This window comes from Ailuropoda melanoleuca, chromosome 7 (assembly GCF_002007445.2).
Source record: "Ailuropoda melanoleuca isolate Jingjing chromosome 7, ASM200744v2, whole genome shotgun sequence".
Lineage (NCBI taxonomy): Eukaryota > Metazoa > Chordata > Mammalia > Carnivora > Ursidae > Ailuropoda > Ailuropoda melanoleuca.
The window spans coordinates 50,808,636-50,834,716 of NC_048224.1; the positions used below are offsets into that span (position 1 = coordinate 50,808,636).

At 37.3% G+C, this 26,081-nt stretch overlaps 1 protein-coding gene across 2 annotated transcripts in view; it reads right to left on the reverse strand.

Moving 5' to 3' along the window:
• Window positions 1–364: 364 nt before the first annotated feature.
• PPP6C (protein phosphatase 6 catalytic subunit) overlaps window positions 365–26,081 on the reverse strand; it is a 36,242-nt gene continuing 10,525 nt past the window's right edge. Inside the window, exons 2-7 of one of the 2 annotated variants that reach the window (XM_002916306.4) lie at window positions 14,070–14,165; window positions 8,054–8,119; window positions 6,611–6,752; window positions 5,342–5,421; window positions 4,960–5,169; window positions 365–3,617 (exon numbers count right to left, since the gene is read on the reverse strand). In XM_002916306.4, the coding sequence (XP_002916352.1) occupies window positions 3,369–3,617; window positions 4,960–5,169; window positions 5,342–5,421; window positions 6,611–6,752; window positions 8,054–8,119; window positions 14,070–14,165 (843 nt within the window). In that variant the 3' untranslated portion in view covers window positions 365–3,368. The remainder of the gene's footprint in view (window positions 3,618–4,959; window positions 5,170–5,341; window positions 5,422–6,610; window positions 6,753–8,053; window positions 8,120–14,069; window positions 14,166–26,081) is intronic. The other variant, XM_034664513.1, reaches the window with a different exon arrangement.

Here is a 26,081-nt window from a genome sequence, read left to right on the forward strand (position 1 = left end):
CTGCTTCTTCCTCTCCCACTTCCCCTGCTTGTGTTCCCTCTCTCACTGGCTGTCTCTATCTCTGTCAAGTAAATAAATAAAATATTAAAAAAAAAAAACATACAATTGAAAGAGTTGTGATGATCTCATGATGCATGGTTCTGGGCACTGGGTCCAGGATATAACAATGAATCCTGCCTTTAAAGAACTGGAAAACTTAACTCAAAGGCAAATGCAGAACAAGAAAAAGTTTCACTTCTGTTTACTAGTCAAGCAACCAAGTGAAGGAATAAGCATTTTTTAATTTAAATTGTGTTATATAAAATGCTAACTTCTTGTTGGGACAGGCTACAGACTATGCATTAGATAAAAGTTTCTGACAAACTTCCTATAATCTTTTTATTAATTTACACTGAGAGAATATAGCACCTTTCATCCAAGGAACTGAAGGTGCTTTACAAACATTAGCATTTAAAAAACAATTACATTTAAAAATCTGGATTCGTGCCATTAAATTTCTTCAACTCCAGATACACAATTTTCAGGAGGCTGATGGAAAGCAGTTCTATTTCTGACAACGAAAGAGGCTCAGAAAGAGTTCGGATTTGCTTTCGCAATACAGGCATTTTCAAAACCTGGTGCTGGGCTTACAAAGCAAAAACACACATATCTTAATGCAATGAACAATATTTCAAACCTTATTTCAAAAGCAAAACCCAGGGTTTAAGACGTCACAATCTTCCAACAGTTCTGGTCATCCAGATGGAGTAGGAGCTGATGCAGGTTGCATATTAGATGTGCTCTTGATCCAGACTTTTTAGGATCACACACTCAAATGAACACATTTAAAGTGGTGAGATATTTCAGGAAAAGCATTAACCTATAAAAAGCTAGCCAAGAGCAGATCAGGAAAAAGGGAAAGGGAGTAATTGGCAATTAAAAGTAGACAGTTCTCACTAGAGCCTAGGACACTTTATTAGAAACCAAGTATATCATCAGCAAATAAAAATAGTTATTACCCCCATTAATACAACATAAAGGATTTTACATTCAGCCTAGATACAGGGAGTAACAGATCCTCCTTCCTACAAATCTATGACTTGCAAATATCTTCCACTACATGATTACTCTATATCGTACATAGCCCTTATTTATTAGAGGGATCCAAATATTCCTTTTAGGCTTACAAAGTCCAATACATTCACTCTCTCTTCCCTTTACATGTCTAATAGTAAAAACTATTTTTTCCATGCAAAAAAAAGCCATTATTCAGCTGAAGAGAAAAAAATCAGACAAAATAGAGTGGCAATTAAGGAATGGACAGAATATTATTGGCACATGCCCAACTAGTGACAAACAAACGCAGTACACCAGGACTTAAAAATAAAGGTCACATTACAGGGATAACTAAAACAACTACATCATTCTAAGCTAAGGAGTGTCAAATGGAAAGGGAGGGCTGAGGTTACCGATTTTATTGGTACAACTTAAAAGCAGGGGAGAGCAAGCACTTAAATACAATTTATGGTAACAGAAAAAACACTGCAGAGAGCTGTTCAAAGACCACACCAAGTTGTCTGCATCATTAATTTCCAGTGTTTCACAATTAGTAAAATACATAGCTACATATCCCTGTAAGATAAAAATACCTTTCCCCCTGAATTACACTGGGGTCAGGGCAGTAACACAAAGCTACTGACCCAACAGTTCAAGTGTGTGCAGCAAATGTCTTAGCCACTTCTTTCATATAGCTATACAATTAAAAACTAAACAAGGAGCTAGGTGGTTGCGGAAAATAAAAATCAAAATATTATTGTGCTCATTTAATAAAAGAAAAACCCTGATGAAAAATTATGTGCCAAGAAGCTTAGACTGTAAAGATTTTTATTGCATTTTTAGGTAACCTGGAAGTTCTTATCCTGAAGGGGAAAAGTTGGTTTTCAAAACTACCTGAACAGATACTAAAGTGCTTTATTAATTGGCTGGCTTCACAAAGATTTCCTGGAATGACAAAAATTAATTATAGTAGTAAAGGGATACCAACTATTTCACAAAATAGTAAATTCCAACATCATTTATGACCACAGTCATAAGAGACACTGGAACACTTGTCCTTATTAAGTGGACAGTTGCATATAAAGAACTGATCATCACACCCTTTGGATATTCAAATTACTTACACAAAGCCGAAACATGGTATCACAGACCTTTACAAAATAGGACAATTTGTTTCTTTCTACACTTTTTAAAATTTGCTTCAAATAACAGTTCACAAATACAAGAGTCCTGACTTTTCAACCTTTCCAGTTGCAGTTAAAAAATGAACACTTTCTAAAAGTTAAGGTCAAGTGTTACAGCAAGAGGAGAATGATTTCCTATTGAAAAGTACACAGATTTTACTTAATGATACTCATGATAGATTGTAAACTGGATCGATCACATTCTACTCAACTGGTATCAAATGAACACATCAGCATTACAAGTATTAAATGTTTTTCTATTACTATAGAGAATATAAACCAAAACATTAATATGGCAGTTATGTTCTTTAGGCACAGTTTAGTGATTATTTTTTTTAAATAAATAGTATTGAATTTCGGTTGAAGTTTTAAACTCAATAACCAAAGGGTCAAAAACTCTGATGGGGGGGGAGGGCAGAATAACTTTAACAATGTAAGCTGTTTAAAATTTCTAACACTTTAACCTATCTGGGTTTTATTTAAGATTACTTTATTAAAAAATACAAGGAATCTGAAAAAAGATCAATACAATTATCTTACTGTACAAAGTCATAAGCTGTAGCAGTTTTAACTAAAATTTAAAAACACAACAAGGAGGGCAGCCCTTTAGACCAATTTATTTTATATCCATTTAAAATATCATCCAACAAAGGACAATGAAGTTTACAGCTGGGACAGGTATACATAACTCGAGGCATTTGCAGTCCATCGTGCCCACTGAATAACATCTTTGCTGCTGAAATTTCTTAAAACTTACCAAACTAAAATAAAAGGCTGAATGATACAAAAGGAGGAGCATTTCGGTGTAGTCTGTTCTGTCAATTGGCTTTTTAAAAAGAGGAAACACATCCTGTTTCCCCCATACCAGTAAATAAGCAAGAGCCACATGCAGCGGTGTGAGTATTAAGACATTTCTCAAGTCTTCTCAAATGAGTCCAAGGTGGGGATGGGATGGGGAAGAAAATTGATGGAAAAACATTGCTATAGACACCATAACAAACAATAAATTTAGATAATTTAAAATTAAAAAAAAGGCAAGAGGCAGCATTTCAGCAGCAAAGTGCTCGATAAAAAGTATATTGTAGAGGGTAATACACGAAAGTTGGGGTAAGAGGGAAGAAAAATGGGTCAGCAGGATGGGCGAAGGCCTCAAAGGAAATACGGCGTCGTCGTTCTGGGAGGAATAACACGTTCTGAATCTGGAACTGCCCGGAATAACTTTGGTTCTCTTGTATTTACATCTTTGAAGACCATGATCGAAGCAATATTTCCACAACGATAGCAGTAATTAGGAGCAGACCATACTGTTACCAGCTTCTCATCAAACATAAATTTATAGCCTTCGTGCACTAGTTGGTGTGCTCTGCAGATGAGTTTTAAGTTGTTGATATGAACAAACTGCAATTTAGAAAGGTTTTGTTAAGTATCTAGCACATTAAAAAAAAAACATGCTATATACATACATATACGTATATATTAATAAATACGTATATATATATGAAAATAATACTTAAAGTATAGGGGCACCTGGGTAGCTCAGTCAGTTAAGCACCGACCCTTGATTTCGGCTCAGGTCATGCTCTCAGGGTTGTGAGATTGAGCCCCATGTCTGGCTCCACACTGGGCATGGAGATACTCTCTCCCTCACCCCTCCCCCTCCCTCTCTAAAAAAAATTAATAAAATAAAAAAAGATAAATCCTTTTACTACTAAAGTTCTCATGATTATAGAACCCATTCTACTAGTTATCCCCACTACTTCTAGTAAGTTATAGACAAATAGAGCTGCTTTGGCCTAAGCTACAGAAATCACACAGTCACATAACTTATTAGAAGTTTCTGGAAGAAAACCATTCTATAAGCACTATCAGACATGAAACAAAGTTTTTATGGTATAATAAAAAATATATCGCTATCAATATCTATCATTTATTGAGGGTTTAATATGATTCTTGTAAGAATTCTGAAATTTATTATTCTTCTTTTTTAACTTAAGGAAACAGGCTCACAGAGCATAAATAATTTACCTAAATTATGCTGAACCTAACCCTCTAATTCCATTGAGCCGGATTACTTCCCAATATAAGCTCATCCCTACGTGCATATATGTGAATGTGTGTGCTTTTTTTTAATTGAAAACAGCTGAACTTCAAAAATTGGTTTTCATATATACACACACACACACATATATATATATAAAATCATCATGTTATACATCTAAAACTAATACAATATTACATGTCAATTAATCTAAATCGAAGGGCGCCTGGGTGGCTCAGCTGGGTAAGTACCTGCCTTTGGCTCAGGTCATGATCCCAGGATCCTGGGATCAAGTCCCACATGTGGCTCCTTGCTCAGCAGGGGAGCATGCCTCTCCCTCTGCCTGCCACTCCCCCTGCTTGTGCTCTCTCTCTGATAAATGAATAAAATCTTTATTTAAAAAAATCTAAATTGAAACTATATATTAAAAATTTTGTGTGTGTGTGTGTGTATGTTGCCTATCTTGCCCTTGCTATCGTATTACTTAATTGCAATATTTAAAAAAAAGAAGAAGAAGAAGAAACATTTATTTTACACATATTGCCAAGTGGATACTGAAGGAGGTGCTTTCATTACATGATCTCATTTAACCAGTAAGGAAAGACATACATGATAAACTAGATGAGAAACAGAAGGTTGTTATGTTCTTTATGCAGTCCATTAGCAACAAACAAACCATTTTTCAAAAAATATTGGCTTTACCTCATTTGTGACCTTTGCGCCAAAAAGCCAACCTGCTCCTCGGGGACTGATTGCCCAAGTATCCACATCTTCAGGGTCTGACCAAACCAGGTCACAAAATGCTCCTTTATGAGGAATTTCCTGATTCCGTTCAATGGTTCGAATTTGATCCAGTGTTTTGATATCAGGAGATAAACCACCATGAACACACAAAATCTGCTCATCTATTAACTAGCGAAAAAGATAACAGAGTTGAAAGTATAATAATAAACTCAGTCATATCTAAATTCATCGATGAATGTTAATGATGTCAATATAATTGAGATGGCAATTAGATAAAAGTACGCAAAGGGTTATTGGCAGGAAAATACTTGAGGTTTTACAAAGATTTACATAAACTTACAGCTGCTACTGTGAGCATGTCGAAAACTTTGGTACAGTATCTCCAGGCATTAGCATTTCCATATTTGGTTTGGCACTCATCTATGAAAGAAATAGAAGAGTTTCTCATTAATGAAGTTCGGCTGCCCATAAAAATAAAGAACTCATCCAATACTAAAGAAGTTTAACTTAAACTAGGATGGCAAGCTGTGACCTGGTAGGTCTTCCACATAGAGCCATGAAGGAGACTTGTGTTTAACTAGTCTAAGCATGTGGTCCTGCTTTTCATTCCAGAAGTGGCCCTACAAAGCAGCTCTAGTTATTGATCAAAATGCCAAGATCAGAAAGAGCTAAATATTAAATTCATATAACCCAAAACAAATGCTTTGCTCTATTATGTTATTCGTACTGGACAATTCTATCAAACAGAGTAATGTATTTAATGTGACCACCTTACTCTAGTAGGATAATCAAACAAATTAGAGGACCCTTAATTATAGGAGCATCAGTGATTCCTATCTCAACATTTCCCAGGCCTAGATCCTCTCTTCTGAGATTTTCTGCAAATTGTGCAAGGAAATACTTGAGCTCCAGTAAGTACACCTGCAGTCATCACTCTGGATGGAGCACAAAGATACATAGATACATAATTATATATATTATACACATACAATATTAAACATATGTAAAAGGATATTCATTCAGCTATGTGTATAACAGCAACTTAAAAACAATTCCAATGTCCAATGTTAAAGATACTGGTTTAATCAATTATAGTACATCCTTACAGTGTAATACAATGCAGTTATAAAAATAACATCAATGAAGTGAAGAAAGGCTGGTAGCATTAAGTGAAAAAAACATGTATGTGCACACACAAATATGTTTACAAATACACACACACACACACAATATGTTCTTAAACTTTCAAGTGCAGAACATTCACCTTCAGCAGATTCTAGGATTCCCACCCCAAAAGGTTTTCAGTGGGGCCCAGCAACGTACAGTTTTAACAAGCATCCTTGATGATTCATTTGAGGTAAACTGAAGGCTACACTTTGAGGCAACAATTATCTAGGACAATGTACACCAAAAAGTTAAGAACAGTTCTCTCTCCATGGTCAGGTTCCCAATTGATTGGGGGAAGAAGAGGAGTTAAAGGTTGAGAAAGTCGAAAAAGATGATCTGTATTTCTAATTTTAACTATAAAGCACATGTATGACTTCTATAGCTTTTCTCCCAAAGAGGAAAGTAAAACAATATTCAGACTCAGAGAAATAGAAAGTCTTACCATAAAATCCATACACCTGTGTTATCTGTCTACTCTCATGATTTCCTCGCAAAAGTGTAATACGATCAGGCCATTTAGCCTTTAGTGCAAGAAGGTAAGTGAAGGTCTCCAAACTATAGTAACCTCTGTCTACAAAATCACCCTGTAAAGTAAAAGTTTATAGTTAGAAACAATACAATAGCAACAATAGTTTTTTTAATTATACCAAAGCGTACAAACTCAGAGACAAGGCCAAAAATAACAAAAATGAAGAGTCAAATGTTGAATTACTTGGAAATTGGGTTTCAACAAAAAACTCAAATCGAAGTAAATAAGCGGTCTCTACTAACTGTGCTAGTCTTATGATTCAGGAGGCCTACAGGAACCTGCTGTGCAATTCTCTCAAGGATCTTCCCTGCACAACCACCATTTTTCCAATTCTCTACTACCTACATTAGCAGATGTTTCTAAAAGGTCCTATGTGAATCAAAAATTTTAAAATGGGGGCGCCTGGGTGGCACAGCGGTTTAAGCGTCTGGCTTCGGCTCAAGGCGTGATCCCGGCGTTGTGGGATCGAGCCCCACGTCAGGCTCCTCTGCTATGAGCCTGCTTCTTCCTCTCCCACTCCCCCTGCTTGTGTTCCCTTTCTCACTAGCTGTCTCTATCTCTGTCAAATAAATAACAAAATCTTTAAAAAAAAATTTTTTAATGAATTTCAAAAATCACTTTATCGTGGGGCTCCAATTTACGACCCTGAGATCAAGAGTCACATGCTCTTCTGACTGAGTCAGCCAGGCGCCCCAAAAATCACCTTAAACTATATCAGAAAAACTACCAACTTGAAGAAATAGTGATTTTGTAACAGCAGATACCCTAATTATAACAGTGTTCTAGGTTCAGCTGTGTATTTAACAACTGCATGTGAAGCCACACTATTTACACTTCCCATTAATGTTTTACTTGAGACAACGTTAGATCAATAGCAAAACAGCTAAAAGAACAGGAAAGCTTTAGAAGGAAGGAAAATTAGAGGATTTAGAAAAAAATCAACAATAACATTACATTCCAAAAGCAAAGTAAGCAAATATCCACCCTAATAGCAAATGTGTAAGTGCATATACTCATCAATCCACAGACTGATAGCAGATGAAAATGAACCCTCAAAAAAAGTGTGATAAAATAACAGTAAATTAGAGATTTGTGCCTTAAAGTTGCATGGTTCTGAACTATTTTTCGGCCAACCATTACTTAGAGCTACAACACAGTCCTATGCATATGGCAATTTACTAAAGCAATTATTTTCAACTAGACGACATGGCAAAATGTAAAAAAGTATAGCATCACCTTTTCATATAACTAAATAGTGAATGTCAAATGACAATGAAATTATTATGTAATTTACATGTAATAAATCAGATCCTTTCCATTTTAAATAAGTATGTGGTATCATTGGGGTTTACATACCATAAATATGTAGTTTGTGTCAGGAACCTGACCTCCAGTTCTGAATAGTTCACAAAGGTCATAAAACTATAAAAGAAAGGCAATATATGCTGATTACAAACTCCTGTGGAGTAAAATAATAAAACTGAGAGCGAAATGTGTAAAGAAGCATGTAATTAAGAAGACCTCAAATATGACACTTACGAAAGAAAGTGTAAGCAAAACTGCCAAGCACACAGCTCTCAAGTCTAAAAAAAAGCACTAAAATAAATCTCACAATTACCAGTAAAGTCATTCCTAGATTGTTAATGTTATAGGCCTTCCCCCTCAAATTTCTTTCATTTTATCTTGTCATCGAGAATTTTTTAAGTAATCTCTATGCCCAAAGTGAGGCTTGAACTCACGACCCCAAGATCAAGAGTTACATATTCCACCAAGTGAGTTAGCCAGGTGCCCCATCACTTAAGAATTTGAAATAACTGATCAGTTATCTAACTTGTTAATAAGCTAACCAAACCACACCACCCCATATTCAGCATCTATTTTAATGAGACAAAAGATAAGGAAACAAATGGATAAGAATTTTTTTCCAATGAATTTATATGACACTTCACAGCACCTTGTAGAGCAGATCATCCTATCTTCCCACACTCTACTTTGGAGGGAGATGTAGACCATCAGGCTCTTTAGCTGTGTCTTCTCAACAATCAGTAAAAAGAACTGTGTATTTCATCATATTCTATTTCACTGAAAACTGGTAACTGACAAATTGTACATGTGGTAGCCTCAGTCAAATAGATCATCTTAATCCTAATTCCTAAAGAAAACCTCAGTTTTTCTAAGAAAGGATTTTGGATTAAAGGAATTTACTATAATATACTGTACCAACTACAACTAATCATTTCCTATACAGTTATGTTTTATACTTGAAAATAAAATTGTTAAATATCAAACACTTAAAACAGTAATCTTAGTCATTGTGAACAAAATTGAAATTTCAACGTGAACTACTAAAAGAAATAAAGCACTACCCTTTATAACAGTATTTTCTAAGTCTGAAGTTGTTCCTTGCTTAGAATTAAAAAAAAAAAAAAGCTTTAGAGAGTTTAAAATAAAATTTCCCTACCTTCTTAAAATTAGCAAGCAAATAAATGAAACAGCATTCAATCTCAGTGGTAGACTATCAATTGTCCAACGTATTTGCTGTCCATTTCTACTATGTGGAGCCCTTCCCTTTGAAAGTATACTTCTAAGGGTGCCTGGGTGGCTCAGTCAGTTGGGTGTCCAACTCTTGATTTTGGCTCAGGTCCTGATCTCAGGGCTGTGGGAATGAGCCCCATGTGGGGCTGAGTCTGCCTGGGATTCTCTCTCTTTCTCCCTCTGCCCCACCCCCTCCACAGCCTCTAACTAAAATAAATAAATAAATCTTTATTAAAAAAAAAAGTACTTCTCAATTCCCATCCCACAGATGTATACATGATGCATGTATATCATATATCAGTAAACACAACATATATGTTTATATATATATATATATATATATATGCACAGTATGAGCAATAAAAATATGTGTGTGTGTGTGTATAAGTGAATATACACACACACACGTGTGTGTGTTACTCTGGTCTAGTCACTTCTGTGACTATATCCGAAGGGCAAAAAATTAAATAAGTACTTAGATAAATAAATAAATAAATTCTGTGTGAATATACAGAAAATGTGTTACAACATCATTTATAATAATAAAAGAAACAAACTTCATGACTAACACAAGAGACTATTTTAATAAAGTATGATCTACCAACTTAAAATACCTGGACCAATCATGAATAATGATTATAATGGAAACTATGAAGCAAAATGGAAAAACAACTAGGGAAAAGAATGGAACACAAAACTATACCTATAATAAATTACACAATTTTACTATGTATTCACACAGAGTCAGAAAGGGAACATTTAAAAGTTTTACAAAACAGTTGCTTTTGTAAAGGTATGGGGGAAGAGTGGGTGTCCTTAAACTTATCTATTGATAGTTATAGAAATATGTTCTTAAATAAAAATTTTTATAAGTTTCCATTTACCCTATATATATTTAATACATGATCAAATATTCTGCTTCAGGTACCCAACAGTTCCTACTCCACAACGGAAGTTTTTTTCCAAAATTCTTTAACATAATAAACATTTACCGAGAACGTGCAGACAGTTAAGCTTGTCCTACATTACTGGAAGCTCACCTCATCATTTCACAAATAATTTCTACCATCTATTATATGTTTTCCACATCACAAACACTCTGTCAGTCTCATTTTATTTTTAATTTTTTAAAAGAGTTATTTATTTACTTTAGAGAGAGAGAGAGTGCACAGGTGCAGGGGGAGGAGCAGAGAGAAAGGGAGAGAAGCAGACTCCATCCTGAGTGCAGAGCCCAACGTGGGGCTCAATCTCATGACCCTAAGATCATGACCTAAGCTGAAACTAAGAGTTGGGCACTTAACTGACTGAGCCACCCAGGTGCCCCTGTAAATCTCATTTTAAAATAAAAGCAATCCTGAGAAGTGGATTTTATTCCATCATTAGAGACAAGGAAACAGTTGGCTAGCTCAGTAGTTTTTAAACGTTTTAGTTTCAGTACCCATTCATAGTCTTAAAAATTGCAGGTGCCCAAAAAGCTTTTGCTTATATAGCTTATATCAGTTGCTACTGACCATAACAGAAATTAAAACTAATCATTAATATTTAATTTTTTAAATCAGTAACAATTCATTAAATAGTAACATACACATATTTCTAATGAAAAATAAACAATGTTTTCAAAAACAAAACAAATTTAATGTCTGGGTAAATAGAATATGGCTAGATTTTTGTAATCTGCCTCTGCATTCAATCTGTTGGGATATACTGATGAGAATATATGAAGAAAATATGTTAAGAAAATCCAGCTTCACACAAGTGTTAGAATTTGAGTATTTTAATAATCTTTAGAGATAATGGTGCATACTCTTTTAATATATCAATACTTGATAAATGGTCTTTTTCCTATTCTGTTAGGTAGACTAGTCTAACACTCTCAGTGGCTAATACACTGGTCATTTGGAAAACAGAAATGATATTTCATTATAGATCACCAAAAAAACATATTTGTGAATATCACCACCAACAGAAAAGTCTTTAAATATCAGAAGCTGACAGCCCACCATCATGATGGTGGGCTCAAATTTTCTAAAATTCTAATTATTGATTTGAAAACTCAAATTTTGTCACTGGCAACAAATATTGTCAATTGTTTTCCTTGAAGTGACTGGCTCACTCTTTCACTGTTGCAAAGATGGTTGCCAAATACCCAAAGCTTGTCATTCATTCTCACAAGTAAAAATAGCGTTCCATAAAAAAAAAAAAAGAAGCTACTTCAGTTTGTGACACAAACAACTACCAAGTATTTTCTTTAAGCAAACCATTTTTCTTTGGTATGCAGCAGATGTGCTCTAAGCATACTTCCTGTTTCCATCACAGGACTATTCAAAAGATGTATCAACTCAAGGGTTGAGAATTACAATTAATATTACTGCTTCACCAAGGACATTCTTTGTGATCACAGTATCTCCCCTGCCAGGTAAGTATCATCATCAAGGACATTCTTAAGTGATCCTGGCATTTTATTTTATTGTTCATGTATGCCGGTAAAGAATACAATCACAACCAGCATAGTCTTGCTGCTACTCCCTTGATTCATGCCGAGATACCTGAAGTTTTACCCTCAATAGATTTTGTACCACCTTACAAACCTTTGAAGGTCCATAGGCCATACCTAAAAAACTTGTGACCTAGCCAAAATGACTTCTTCAACAGTTAATATGCAGCCACGCCAGGACTTAAACCAAGCTCTGACAATGAAGTCTACAATCTCCTCACTAGATTACACTGTTTCAATGCTTCTCAGCACTTTATGCTTGCCAAAATTTTTAAATGAGTTTATTTACACTCATAACCCAATCTTACAATGCCAGAACTGGCCCAAGGGGAAGACAACTCTACAAATTCCAAAGGATACATCTTACATTTGGAAGCTCCTGAAAGTCCCATGCTTTTGATTAGCAAGTGATATAAAGGGTCAAGTTATAAGAGAAACAATGTTCACTTTGGTGGTAGTCTTAAAATAACATGGGCTTATACCTGAAAACAATGTAACCCATATTAAATCAACTATACTTCAATAAAAATAATTAAAAATAACATGGACACCAGCACCAAAGTTAAGTTTCAAATCTCAACTATGTCCCTTAGTAGCTGTGTGAGTTTGGGCTAATTCTTCGGTCTTTCAGTCTAAGTTTCCTTTTCTACAAAATAATCCAATCTCACAGGACTCTTGAAAAAATATGACATGGAGTATGTGAAAAAGCACTTTGTTAACCTTCAAAACACAAGAAAATGTTACCTAGAATTGTACATTTGACTGAATGTGTATATGTACTACAAAAGTAAAATTTTATTATTTTTATTAATTTTAGTAGTTTTAAGTTGTCTCTAATTTCCTGACCTTTGATCATGGCTGTAAATTTCGTACTAAAAAGTGGCGGTAAATTACGTACTAAAAAGTCTTGATAACCCAGGTAATCCATCAATTTTAATATTATAATCAGGGGAAAACATTATTGGTTTATTTCAGTTTGTAGGAATGTGCTATGGCATGCTTATATTAATATCATTTATCTTAGCAAAATACAAATGTTTATTATATTTTTGGAAAGAAGTTATATGGAAATTTAAAGAAATGCACTCCTTAAGTCTACTCTAGAGAAGTAAGATTTTAAAAGATCAGAGATGGAATGCCTGAGTGGCGCAGTCATTTAAGCGTCCAATTCTTGGTTTCAGCTCAGGACGTGATCTAACAGTTGTAAGATCGAGAGCCCTGCCTCGGGATCCATGTTTAGCACCGAGTCAGCTTCAGTTCTTTCTTCCTCTCCCTGTGCCCCTCCCCCCCACCTCTCATAAATAAATCAATTTTTCAACAGATCAGAGATGACATAATGGGTTCTCTATTTAGAAGCTGATAACATGCAAATGCCAGATTTATTATGACCTCAACCACCAAGAGAACAAATTGAAAACCAAAAAAGAAAAGAACCCTCTAAAGTGGTCAAAACAGAACTTAATTCACGGAGCAGCCACCAATCACAAACAATTTACACACATTTCTGCTCCTTGAGGCAGTCTTATTCAAGGCAGGGACATTGCACAGATGACACAAGTCCTGCTGGCATTGATAAATATATTGTTTACAATAATGTCTTATAGCCACAACTCCATTGTACGCATACAGCAGGCTGAGTTGAGTGTTCCGTTCAGCTTTCACTCCCAGTTAAAAAAAAAAAAATTACATACACACAAAACACCTCTACAAATACACAGAGGGTTTCCAACTGGGCTACATGCTGACAGTAAGAGTCTAAAGATGAGGTATACTCCTCCTGCCACTGCCTTGAAACTCTTAAAAACAAAAACCCAGCAGGTGAAAAAACGAGACTAATCTTTTTCCTATTCTAGCAGTGACTTGCTGTAAAATCATGCACCAACAATTTTATCTTTCTGAACCTTCGTTATTCTCATTCCCACTAAGGAAATGATACATGTTCAATAAAATGTGACATGAGTGAATAAAATGAATAAATAGAAATGAATAGAATAGAAAACAGAATAGAAAATTAGCACCTAAAACCAAAGCACCTCCTGTTAATCACAATCAGTGTGAGCTGTCCACATTTATTTTCTCTCTCCCCACTTCACAGAGCAATAATGCTGCATTCTATCCACTTTGCAAGTATAATTTCAACAAACTCCATGAATAATTTGACCACTGCTTTTACTCACTGTAATAGTAACCAGGAATCATTAGTGTCACACAGACTGAGGCAATCTATCAAATGACTAGATGTTTTTGTTTCTTGTTTTTCTGGTGGCTTTTTTGCAGCATAAGTGGAAACACACATGGACTATGAACAGTACAAAAGCTAAAAATCTGCTCATGTAATTTTACCTGTCCGTGTATGTCTCCACACACTGTTACTGGTGTCGATACTGGCTGGACATTTGACTCTTCTAAGAGGAGGTCACAAACATAGTCACATAGCCGCTGTAAGAAGAGAAAATAAAATGCAACCTTTCACTACAATATTAAAACTAAGGATCAAATGCAAAAAAGACAAGAACTAATACATATATTGTTTCATAGGGAAGGAAAACTACACTTTAATGATTCTGTGGTTTGATTCATCAGCTTCCACCTTCATCTCATAATGCCCGAGGACGATACAATGGCTATTCCAAAATGCAAACTCCCTGCCTACACAGACAATAGGTTCTAGAAAACAGCTTTAAAGAAACGGTAGAATGATACTTTTCACCAAGCAAATGTAAGAGTAAATAATTCTAATAGGAAAAGATTTTTATCTACTAATTTTTAAAGTAAATTGCAAGGGCGCCAGGGTGGCACAGTGAGTAGAGCACCCAACTCTTGGTTTTGGCTCTGCACGATCTCAGGGTTGGGAGACCAGGCCCTGCAGCAGGCTCCAAGCTCAGTGCTGAGTCTGCTTGGGTGTCTCTCTCTCCTTCTCCATCTGCCCCTCCTCCCCCGACCTCTAAAATGAATTAATGAATCTTTAAAAAAATAAACACAGTAAATTGCAAACCATGCACTTACCATATGGACCTAGCGCTGCACTCTTAGCAATGAAAATTTATGTCCACATAAAAATCTGTGCACAAATGTCCATAGAAGCTTAATTCATAACAGCCAAAAACTGGAAATAAATCAGTGTCCTTCAACAAGTGAAGAGTTAAACAAATTGTGCTATATTTATTCCATGGAACATTACTCAGCAATAACAAGAAACTACTGGCACACCTGGATGAATCTCAAGAGATTTATGCCAAGTGAGAAAAAACCTAATCCAAAAGGTTACTTGCATACTGTATGATTCCTTTTTTTTTTTTTTTTTTTTTTAGATTTTATTCATCCATTTGACAGAGAGAGAGACCATAAGCAGGGGCAATGGCAGGCGGAGGGAGAAGGGGAAGCAGGCTCCCCGCTGAGCAAGGAGCCTGATGTGGGGCTAGATCCAGGACCCTGGGATCATGACCTGATCCCAAGGCAGATGCTTAACCGACTGAGCCACCCAGGTACCCCTGTATGATTCCATTTATATAACATTCTTGAAATAATGAATTTATAGAAATGGAGACCAGCTTAGTGGTTGCAAGGGGTCCACAAATTAGGGGCAGCAGGAAGGAAGTGGGTATGGTTATAAAAGGACAAAATGAGGAATCCTTGTGGTAATGGAAGTACCTTGAATATGGTGTTGGATAAATAAAACTACAGATGTAATAAAATTGCAGAGAAATAAACACAAACACACACACACACACACATGAGTACAAGTAAAACTGGAGAAATCTAAACAAGATCATGGGTTGTATTAATGTCAATATCCTGGTTGTGGTATTTTTACTATAGTTCTACATGACCCTACTACTAGGGAAAACTGAGTGAAGGGTACATGGGATCTCTCAGTATTACTTCTTATAACTACAAATCAATCCAGTTATCTCAAAATTAAAAGATTAAAATTAATTACAAAATGTAAACCTAAAATTGAGGAATCACCCTACTTTTTAAAAAGAACTCTAAGTGTTTGCATTTAAAAAATACTTGTCCTCTGAAAACACTCGTAGCAAAAGATTTCATGGAAAGAAAATGGTTCTCACAACAATGCAGTGAAGAAGGAAGCGTACAGTCCTGCTATGCATGGAGAACTGGGGGAGAACCTACATTCCATCGGAGACCAATTTATAGTACAGTCAGAGGCCCTACCAGATTTTATGATAGGTCTGCCAAGAAGGGAGAAATTACATTACACAAGCATTAAAAAATATTAAAAAAATAAAAATTAATTAATTTAAAAGGGGCACCTTGTTGGCTCGTCAGGGTCATGAGTTCAAGCCCCATGTTGGATGTAGAGCTTACTTAAAAACAACACCACCACCACCACAAGCATAATGAAATGATTAAGAAATCTAAGGGCTTCCTGGATGGTGCGATCAGTTGAGCCTCCAACTCTTGGTTTCGCCTCAGGTCGTGATCTCAAGGTTGTGGGATTGAGCCCCACTTTGGGCTCCATGCTCAGCATGGAGTCTGCTTATCCTCCCTCTGCTCCTCCCCAACACATGCGCACATGCTCTCTCATTCTCTCTCTCTCTAAGAAATAAGTCATAAGAAAAAATTAAGAAATCTAAATGCTAGGGATGCCTGGCTGGCTCAGTTGGTAGAGCATGTGACTCTCGAACTTGGGGTTGTAGGTTTGAGCCTCACATTGGGTGTACGGACTACTTTAAAAAATAAAATCTAAAAAAATAAAATAAAAAAATAAAAATCTAACTAAACGCTACAATCTACCTAAACATATAAGAGACAAACTTTAACAGCAATAGCTACCTCACACAGAGCCAAGCATAGGCGATAACTCACAACGACAGATGACCGACCGGTGTGGGGGAGGGGGGTTAGCGGAAGCCCCTCAAAAGAAAAAGGGGGGAAATACAGCTGCTTAGAAAATTTCAAAATAAAACAGTTTGTTCTTATTCCTAGGCTAAATTCCGTATCTTCAAATAGAGCCCCAAAGGCAAGATCTTTCTTTTGGCCTGGAGTCCTTCCGGCTTTGGGCCCCTGAGTAGCTAGCTCCTTCTTGTGTTGAATTTCCCACAACCCTCAGACGCTTCACCAAACAAGCCTTAGTCCTGCCAATAATCTTTCCACTATTCATAACAGGAATAGATACCAGTGAGTGAAACACTGTTTCTGAACTCAGAGCCATAACTTTATAAAGAAAGATGGTTTCTCAAGGTTCCTTCAATTAAAAAATTCTGGCTTACATTTCTAAAAGAAAAAAACCCACCTTTTTCTTTCCTCTGTAGGGAAAAACCCAGTTCTTCCCTAGTGTGTGCTTCTTTCCTGTGTGTCTCCTGTACTAGTCACACAGAACATTCACACTTCTGGTCACCAAATATGAGGAGGTTTTTTCCCCACAACAAGCAACTCCTTGTGACACCAGCTGGTTGTCCTACAATTTAACTCAATTCTGACACTATCCACACAGAGATAACATCAGATCCCACAAGGGCTCAGTCCCACAAGACTGTGCCACCCCAACCCCCCACGCCAGACATCAGTTACAAGCTCAGGTTATCATCTGTGCTTCTGACCAACCAGCTGCAGATCAAAGGTTATGGAGGTTACAAAGATCTCCTCCTTGGGTCTGTTTAATTTGCTAGAGCAGCTCAAAGAACTCAGGAAAACATTTACTTACATTTACCAGTTTACATTTAAGAACATGACAAAGGATATGAATGAACATTCAGATGGAAGTTCTCTGAACCCCATACTTCAGAGATTTTATGGAAGCTTCAACATGTAGACATGATCCATCATTAACTCCATTTTCAGCCCTTCTCCCTTCTGAAGAGAATGGGGGGCAGGACTGAAAATGCCAAGCTTCTAATCATGGTTTGGTTTTTCCACTGAGCAGTCTATATCCAGGAGCCATCTGGGAGCCCACCCAGAGTGACCTCTTTAGAACAAAAGATACTCCTAGATAGATAGATAGATAGATAGATAGATAGATAGATAGATAGATAGATAGATAGATATTTCTATTATCTCACTGCATTGAAAACCACCTATGTCAAATCTTTCACTTGACCCAGATGATAAGACTGAGACCCACAAGCACTCAGGTCACTAAACTACTTAATCTTAGCAACAGATCTGTAATCCAGATTACCTACCTCTTTCCACTGTACTATCTTGAATATTTAGTTGTTCAGCACAACAAATATTTATTGAGAGCCTAATATGATACCAGTAATTCTAGAAACAAACTAAATAAATAGTAATGATCAAACAGACTAAAGACCCTGCTCTCAAGGGGCTTGAACTCTAATGAGGAGAGGTATAGAAAATAAATAAGTTAAAAATATTTTTTCATACTACTTTTTCAGATAGTGGTAAGAGGAATAAAGAAAAATGAAGCACTGTAATGGGAGTAAATAGTGGCAGAGGTGGGAGGTGGTACTGACATCTTAAACAGGGTAAGCACAGAAGCCTTACTGATAAAGTGACTTTTGAGCAAAAATCAGAAAAAGGTAAGGTTCTGGGGGAAAAGCATTACAGCCAGAGAAAATAGTAAGTACAAAATGCTTGGATGAAAGCATGCTTGCTGACTGAGAAACACGAAAAGCTGGAGTGGTTAGTGGATTAAATAAGAAAAACAGGAGAGCACCACAGAACATTGTTAGGTCCTTGGGGGTGAATATAAGGACCTGGCTTTTAACAGGAAGCCATTGGGAGGCCCTAAGCAGAGGAGTGATTATGATCTTATGTCTCCTATGTTTTATGGGCTATGAGGAACTTAGGGATAGGAAAGAGGTAAAGGCAGAAGCAGGGATACCACTTAGGGGCCTTCTACAGTAATGTAGGTAAAAGTTAATACTGGCTTGGACCAGCATCATCAAAGTAGGAAGTGGTCACAATGAACAGATTCCAGATGTTTTCTGCATGGAGAATCCACTAGATTTAAGAACAATTGGAAAGACAGCATTGAAAGAAAGGAATCAAGGATGACTCAATGTTTTTGGCTTAAGGCACGCCTGGGTGGTGGTTAAGGGCCCAATTCTTGGTTTTGGCTCAGGTCATGATTTCATGGGTCGTGACATCAAGCCCTACTTTGGGCTTCATGCTCAGCAGGGAGTCTGCTTGAAGATTTTCTCCCTCTGTCCCTCCCCCGACTCGTGTGCTCTTGATCTCTCTAATAAATAAATATTTCTTTTTAAGATTTATTTATTTGACACAGAAAAAGAGATGGAGAAAGAGAGCACATGCACAAGCAAGCAGAGCGGCAGGCAGAGGGAGAGGGAGAAGCAGGCTCCCCGCTGAACACAGAGGCCCACATGGGGCTTGATCCCAGGACCCTGGGGTCATGACCTGAGCCGAAGGCAGATGCTTAACTGACTGAGCCACCACGGCACCCCAATAAATAAATCTTTAAAAAATTTTTTTGGCTTAGGTAACTCCAAGGGTGTTAATAGTCATTCATTGAGATAGTTAAGACTCCAAGGAAATATTTTCTTATTGTAGTTTTTTCCTTTTAAATAGAATTTATTTTTTAGAACAGTTTTAGGTTTACAGTAAAATTGAGAAGACGCAGAGAATTCCCATGTATCTGCTGCTCACAAACACATACATACAGCCTCTTCCACTACCAACATCCCCCATCAAAGCGGTACATTTGTTACTTATGAACCTACACTGATGCATCATTACTCTGAAGAGTCCATAGTTTACATTAGGGTTCATTCTTGGGTGTTGTACATTCTATGGGTTTGGACAAATGTATAACGACATATATACAGAATTAGAGTATCATACAGAATAGTTTCACTGCCCTAAAAATCCTCTGTGCTTCATCTATTCATCCTTCCCTCCCCCAAACCCTGGAAACCACTGATCTTACTGCCATCATAGTTTTCTTTTCCAGAGTGTCATACAGTTTAAATCATACATAAGTAGACTTCAGATTCAGTTCTTTCACTTAATAATATGCATTTAAGGTCCCTTCATGTTTTTTAATGGCTTGATAGCTCATTTCTTTCTTTTTTTTTTTTTTAAAAGATTTTTTATTTATTTGACAGAGAGAGAGACAGCCAGAGAGAGAAGGAACACAAGCAAGGGGAGTGGGAGAGGAAGAAGCAGGCTCACAGCAGAGGAGCCTGACGTGGGGCTCGATCCCACAACGCCGGGACCACGCCCTGAGCTGAAGGCAGACGCGTAACCGCTGTGCCACCCAGGCGCCCCTTGATAGCTCATTTCTTTTTAGTGCTAAATAATATTCCATTGTCTTGATGTACCAGTTTATTTATTCATTCACCTACTGAAGGACATGTTCGTTGGTTTCAAATTTTAGCAGTTATGAATAACGCTACCATAGACATCCATGTGTAGGCTTTTGGTGAACACAAGTTTTCAATTAATTTGGGTAAATAGCAAGGAGCATGACTGCTAGACTGTACAGTACGAGTTTGGCAAGAAATTGCCAATCTTCCAAAGTGGCTGTACTATTCTGCATTCCCATCAAGCATGGATGAGAATTCCTGTTGCTCCCCAACTCTGCCAACATTTGGTGATATCAGTGTTCTAGATTCTGGCTGTTCTAATAGGCTTGTAGTGGTATAACACTGCTTTAATTTGCATTTATTTCCCTAATGATGTATGATGAGGAGCACCATTTCATATGCCTGTCATTTGTAGATCTTCTTTAGTGCGGTGTCTGCTCAGGTCTTTGCCCATTTTTTAATGGAACTGTTTTCTTATTGTTGAATTTTAAGAGTTCTTTGCATATTATGGATAAAAGTCCTTTATCAGGGGTGCCTGGGTGGCACAGCGGTTAAGCGTCTGCCTTCGGCTCAGGGCGTGATCCCAGCGTTATGGGATCGAGCCCCACATCAGGCTCCTCCGCTAGGAGCCTGCTTCTTCCTCTCCCACTCCCCCTGCTTGTGTTCCCTCTCTCGCTAGCTGTCTCTTTCTCTGTCAAATATATAAATAAAATCTTAAAAAAAAAAAAAAGTCCTTTATCAAATGTGTCTTCTTCTCCTGACAGTGTCTTTTACAAAGCAAAAATTTTTAATTTTAATGACGTCCAGCTTATCAATTATTTCTTGCATGGGCAGATTGTTTTTATTTATTTGAGTTTAGTTTGGGGGATGGGGAACTAGAAATTTGATTTTTTAACAACCTCACTGAGATATAATTCATATACCAAAAAAATACCCCATTAAAGCACAAAATTCAGGGGGCACCTGGGTGGCTTAGTTGGTTAAGCATCTGCCTTCGACTCAGATCACAATACCAAGGTCCTGGGATCGAGCCCCACATCAGGCTCAGCGGGGAGCCTGCTTTCCCTGCCTCTGTGCCTACTTGTTCTCTGTCAAATAAATAAATAAATCTTTAAAAAAAAAAAAGCACAAAATTCAGTTGTTTTTTTAGTAAACTCAGTGTTCAGAAACCATCACCATAATTAATTTTAGAACATTTTCAGTGCTTGCCGGTGATGACTGTGTCACTGTCTGGTAGAGGCACAGGAATTGGTGGCAGAGACCTTTGAACTGGGATGAACCTTGCTCTCAATGAAGGCCAGGGAGCCGAGCCACAGCCATGACCAGTACAATGGTAGCAGTTGGACTGACCATTGCTGCTGCAGGATGTTATGTTTCGCAAACCATATAACATGGAGCCTCCAGTGAAACAAGTTTTTCAATGTCTACCAAAATCTGCCTTCAGTGATGCCTTACAGAAGTGGGCTGGAACCCAAAATGACAAAATGAGAAGCAGCATTAATTCGAGGCATACTACGGCCAATAAATGAAAAATAAGAGCTGCTCATCGATGAATTATGTTTTTAAATTACCCAGACAAGGGGCGCCTGAGTGGCTCAGTCCTTAAGCGTCTGCTTTTGGCTAGGGCGTGATCCCGGGGTCCTGGGATCGAGCCCACATTGGGATCCCTGCTCTGCTGGGAGCCTGCTTCTTCCTCTCCCACTCCCCCTGCTTGTGTTCCCTCTCTCACTGTCTCTCTCTGTCAAATAAATACAATCTTTTAAAAAAAATCTTTAAAAAAATAAAATAAAATAAAATAAAAATAAATTATCCAGACAAGGGAGGATCTCCTTATATAGCAGCCAAAATAAATAAAGCTAAAGATTTACTAGAAGGTCAAGCTAAAAAGTGAAGTAAATGTGTGATGAATTTTACATTATTGTTAGTTGAAGCATATGAGTGCTAGCTTTTAATAATAAAATGCCTCAAAGCTACAAAAAAAAAAAAAAAGAATACTTTCATCATCCCTCAAAAAGCTATGTACCCATTGGTAGTCCCCTCCCACAACCCCACAGCCCTAGGCAATCACTTATCTACTTTCTGTCTCTATGGCTTTGCCCACTCTGGACATCTGGATATGTGGCCTTTTGTGACTGGCTTCTTTCACTTAATATAATGCTTTTCACTACATGCTTTTCCATATTGTAATGTGTTCTTACTTTGTTCTTTTTTCTAAATAAATAATATTCCACTGTATGTATTCATCACATTTTACTTATCCATTCACCAGTTGCTACACATTTGGGTTATTTCCACTATTTGGCTGTCAGAATCTGATTTTGACACATGAAATCTCAGATGCCTATCAGATTTCCAAGTGCCCAGATGTGCTGTAAACAAGTGATCAAATGAGACTTGAATTCAAGGAAAAGAATCTGAGCCAGAGAGACCAATTTAGAAATTGTCAGGATATACACACATACACACATACATACATACATACATACATGAGACTAGAAGAGATAACTAAAGTGGTAGCTAAAAAGAGAGGAAAGGATAAGATCAAGAAATGATCCTTAAGATACACCAATATTTAGAAGTTAGGGGAAATAGGAGGAACAAGCAAAAGAGACAGACTGGTGAAACAGAAAGGCAATGATGAGTGTGTGGTATCCTGAAAGTCCAGTGAAGAAAATGTTTCAATGGAGGAGCGATCAGGGGCACCTAGGTGACTCAGTCAGTTAAGCATCTGCCTTTGACTCAGGTCATAATCCTGGAGTCCTGGGATAGAGCCCCATGTCAGGCTCCCTGCTCGGCGAGGTGGGGGGGGGGGGTCTGCCTCTCCCTCTGCCCCTCACCCCATTCGTGCTCTCTCTCTCTCTCAAATAAATCTTTAAAAAAAAAAAAAAAGAGGAGTGATCAAGGGGCAGGGGCAACAAAGAAAATGAGGAGTAATCAATTATGTTCAATGCTGCTGGAAGGTCAAATTTTGGAGAAAAAGAGTAGGGCTGAGAGGGAATATTCCTTTATTCCTAATCAACAAGTACCATTCCCAGAATATTTTATACTCTAAGAAAAGGGGCATACCAATTAATACCATGGTAGAGTTCCAAGGTTAAGAGTATAGACTTTGAAGTCCAAAAAAATCAGAGGTCAAATATCAGCTCTACCTCTTACCTATTACTTAGCTTACTGTTTGTTACCTTAGCTGTGTACCCCTGAGCAAGTTACTTGATCTTTTTCTGTGTCTCAGTTTCCTCATTCACAAAATAGAGATACCTACCTGGAGATTCTGAGGATTAAATAAGATAGTGCATGCAAAGTGCTCTGCAGAGTTTTATACATACACTACACAGTTATATACTCAGTCTACTACATATATGTGTACACTGAATTATAAAACATGACCTAGAAGGATATACACCAAGCCCACAATAGCAGGTGCTGGAGATGTCAAACCAAAGGAATTCCACTTTCATCTTTATTTCTTTTAATTTTTAAAAAAGCATGAAAAACATTTATTCTTCGTGGAAGGAAACAGGCGCATCAGGTTATTTTTCCTATTTTCCAGTAGTTACTACATTTCTTTAAAAAAAAAAACCACACACACTAAAATGTCAAAATTAGAAACAGCCTTAACTGGAAAAAAAAAAAGCAAGGTGCAAAATAATGTTCATGCTACCTCTTATATTAAAGAAAAAACCATATACATGCACATGCTTGCTTGTACTTACTTGTACATGCCTAAACTGTTGTTTCTGGAAAGATCCAATATAAGGAAGGGAACTGGGTGCTGGGGGCAGAGGTCGAAGGAAGACTTAACATTTATAGTCTTTTATATCTTTTAAGTTTGGAAACGTATGAATGTATTACCTATACAAAAAAACTTATTAGAAACATATTACCAGAAAGAATAGTCTTTCCAGCAGGTGGTACTGGGGCAACTGGATTTCCACATGCAAAAGAATGAAACTGGACTCCTACCACACAGCATTTACGAAAATTAATTCATAAAGGATGAATGACCTAAATATAAGAGCTAAAACTATGAAACTCTAAGAAGAAAACATATGAGTAAATCTTCTTGACCTTGGATTTGACAATGAAGCCTTAGATGTATCAAAAGAATGATCGATAGGGGCGCCTGGGTAGCTCAGTCAGTTGAGCATCCGACTCTTGATTTCAGCTCGGGTCATGATCTCAGGATTGTGAGATCAAGCCTCACATCAGGCTCCATGCTCAGCACGGAGTAAGCCTGAGATTCTCTCCCTCTCCTTCTGCTCCACCCCCACTCCGCTCACACATGTGCTCTCTCTCTCCTTCTCTAAAATAAATAAAATCTTAAAAAAAAAGCATGAGTGATAAAAAATAGATAAACTGGACTTCATCAAAATTAAAAAACTTGTGTGCATCTAAGGACATTATCAAGAAAGTGAAAAGACTACCAACCCACAGAATGGGAGAAAATATTTAGAAATCATAAATTTTACAGAGGTTTAATATCCAGAATATAGGAAGAACTAAAACTCAACAAAAAGATTTTAAAAAAAATCAACTAAAAAAATGGGCAAAGGGGGCACCTGGGTGGCTCAGTTGGTTAAGAGTCCAACTCTTGGTTTTGGCTCAGGTCATGATCTCAGAGTGGTGAGATCAAGCCATGTGTCCAGGTCCCTGCTCAGCAAGGAGTCTGTTTAGGTTTCTCTCTCTCCCTTTCCCTCTGCCCCTACCCTCAAGTGCTCTCTCTCTCAAATAAGTCTAAAAAAAAAACAGGCAAGAGACTTGAACAGGCATATTTCCCAAGAAAACATACAAATGGCCAATAAGCACATTTAAAAAATGCTTAGTATCATTAGTTATTAGGGAAATAAAGGCAAATCAAAACCACAATGGGTAACACTTCACACATACTGGGATGACCACAAGTTTTTAAAAACGAAAAATAACAAGTGCTAGCAAGAATGTGGAGAAACTGGAACCCTCACACATTGCTGATAGGAATGTAAAATGGGACAGCCACTATGGAAAACAGTCTGGCAGTTCTTCGAAATGCTAAAGAGAATTACCACATGCCCAGGACTAACACACCTAGATATAAAGACAAAAGAATTGAAAGCAGGGACTCAATAAACACCTTTACACCAGTGTTACTACAGCATTATTAACAATAGCCAAAAAAGTGGAAACAACCCAGATGAATGAACAAAATGTGGTACACATCCATACAATGGAATATCATTGAACCACAGAACAAAATGAAGTAATGGTACACGTTACAAAGTAGATGAGCCTTGAGAACGTTATACCAGTCACAAAAGGCCACATACCATATGATTCAATTTAAATGAAATGTTCAGTATGGGCAAATCCATGGCGACAGAAAGTTGATTAGTGGTTGCCTATGCCTCGGGTTTAGGATAACAGGGAAATGGGGAGTTACTGCTAACAGGTATGGAATTTTTTGGGGTAACAAAAATGTTCAAACACTAATTATGGTGATAGACAACTCTGAAAAAACTAAAACCCACTTTTAAATTTATTTTTTTTAATTTTTTAAAAGATTTTTATTCATTTATTTTAGAGAGGGAGAGCGGGGGGGGGCAGAAGGAGTGGTAGAGAGAATCTCAACCAGACTCCCTGCTGAGTACGCAGAGCCTGACCCAGAGCTTGATCTCATGACCCCAAGATCACGACCTGAGCCAAAATCAAGACTCGGACACTTAACCAACTGAGCCATTCACACACCCCTTTAAAAGTTAATTTTAAGGGGTGCCTTGCTGGCTCAGTAGGTAGAACATGTGACTCTTCATCTGAGGGTCCTGAGTTCAAGCCCCACATTGGGCAAAGAGCTAACTTAAAAAGAATTTTTTAATTAAAAAATTTAAAAATAAAGAAATAGGGGCACCTGGCTGGTTCAGTCAGTAGAGCATGTGACTCTTGATCTCAGGGCTCTACGTTCAGGCCCCACAATGGGTATAGAGATTACTTAAAAAGAAAATCTTAGGGTCACCTGGATGGCTCAGTTGGTTAAGCATCTGCCTATGTCTCAAGTCATGATCCTTGGGTCCTAGGATAGAGCCTCCCATCAGGCTCTCTGCTCAGCAGGGAGTCTGCGTCTCCCTCTCCCTCT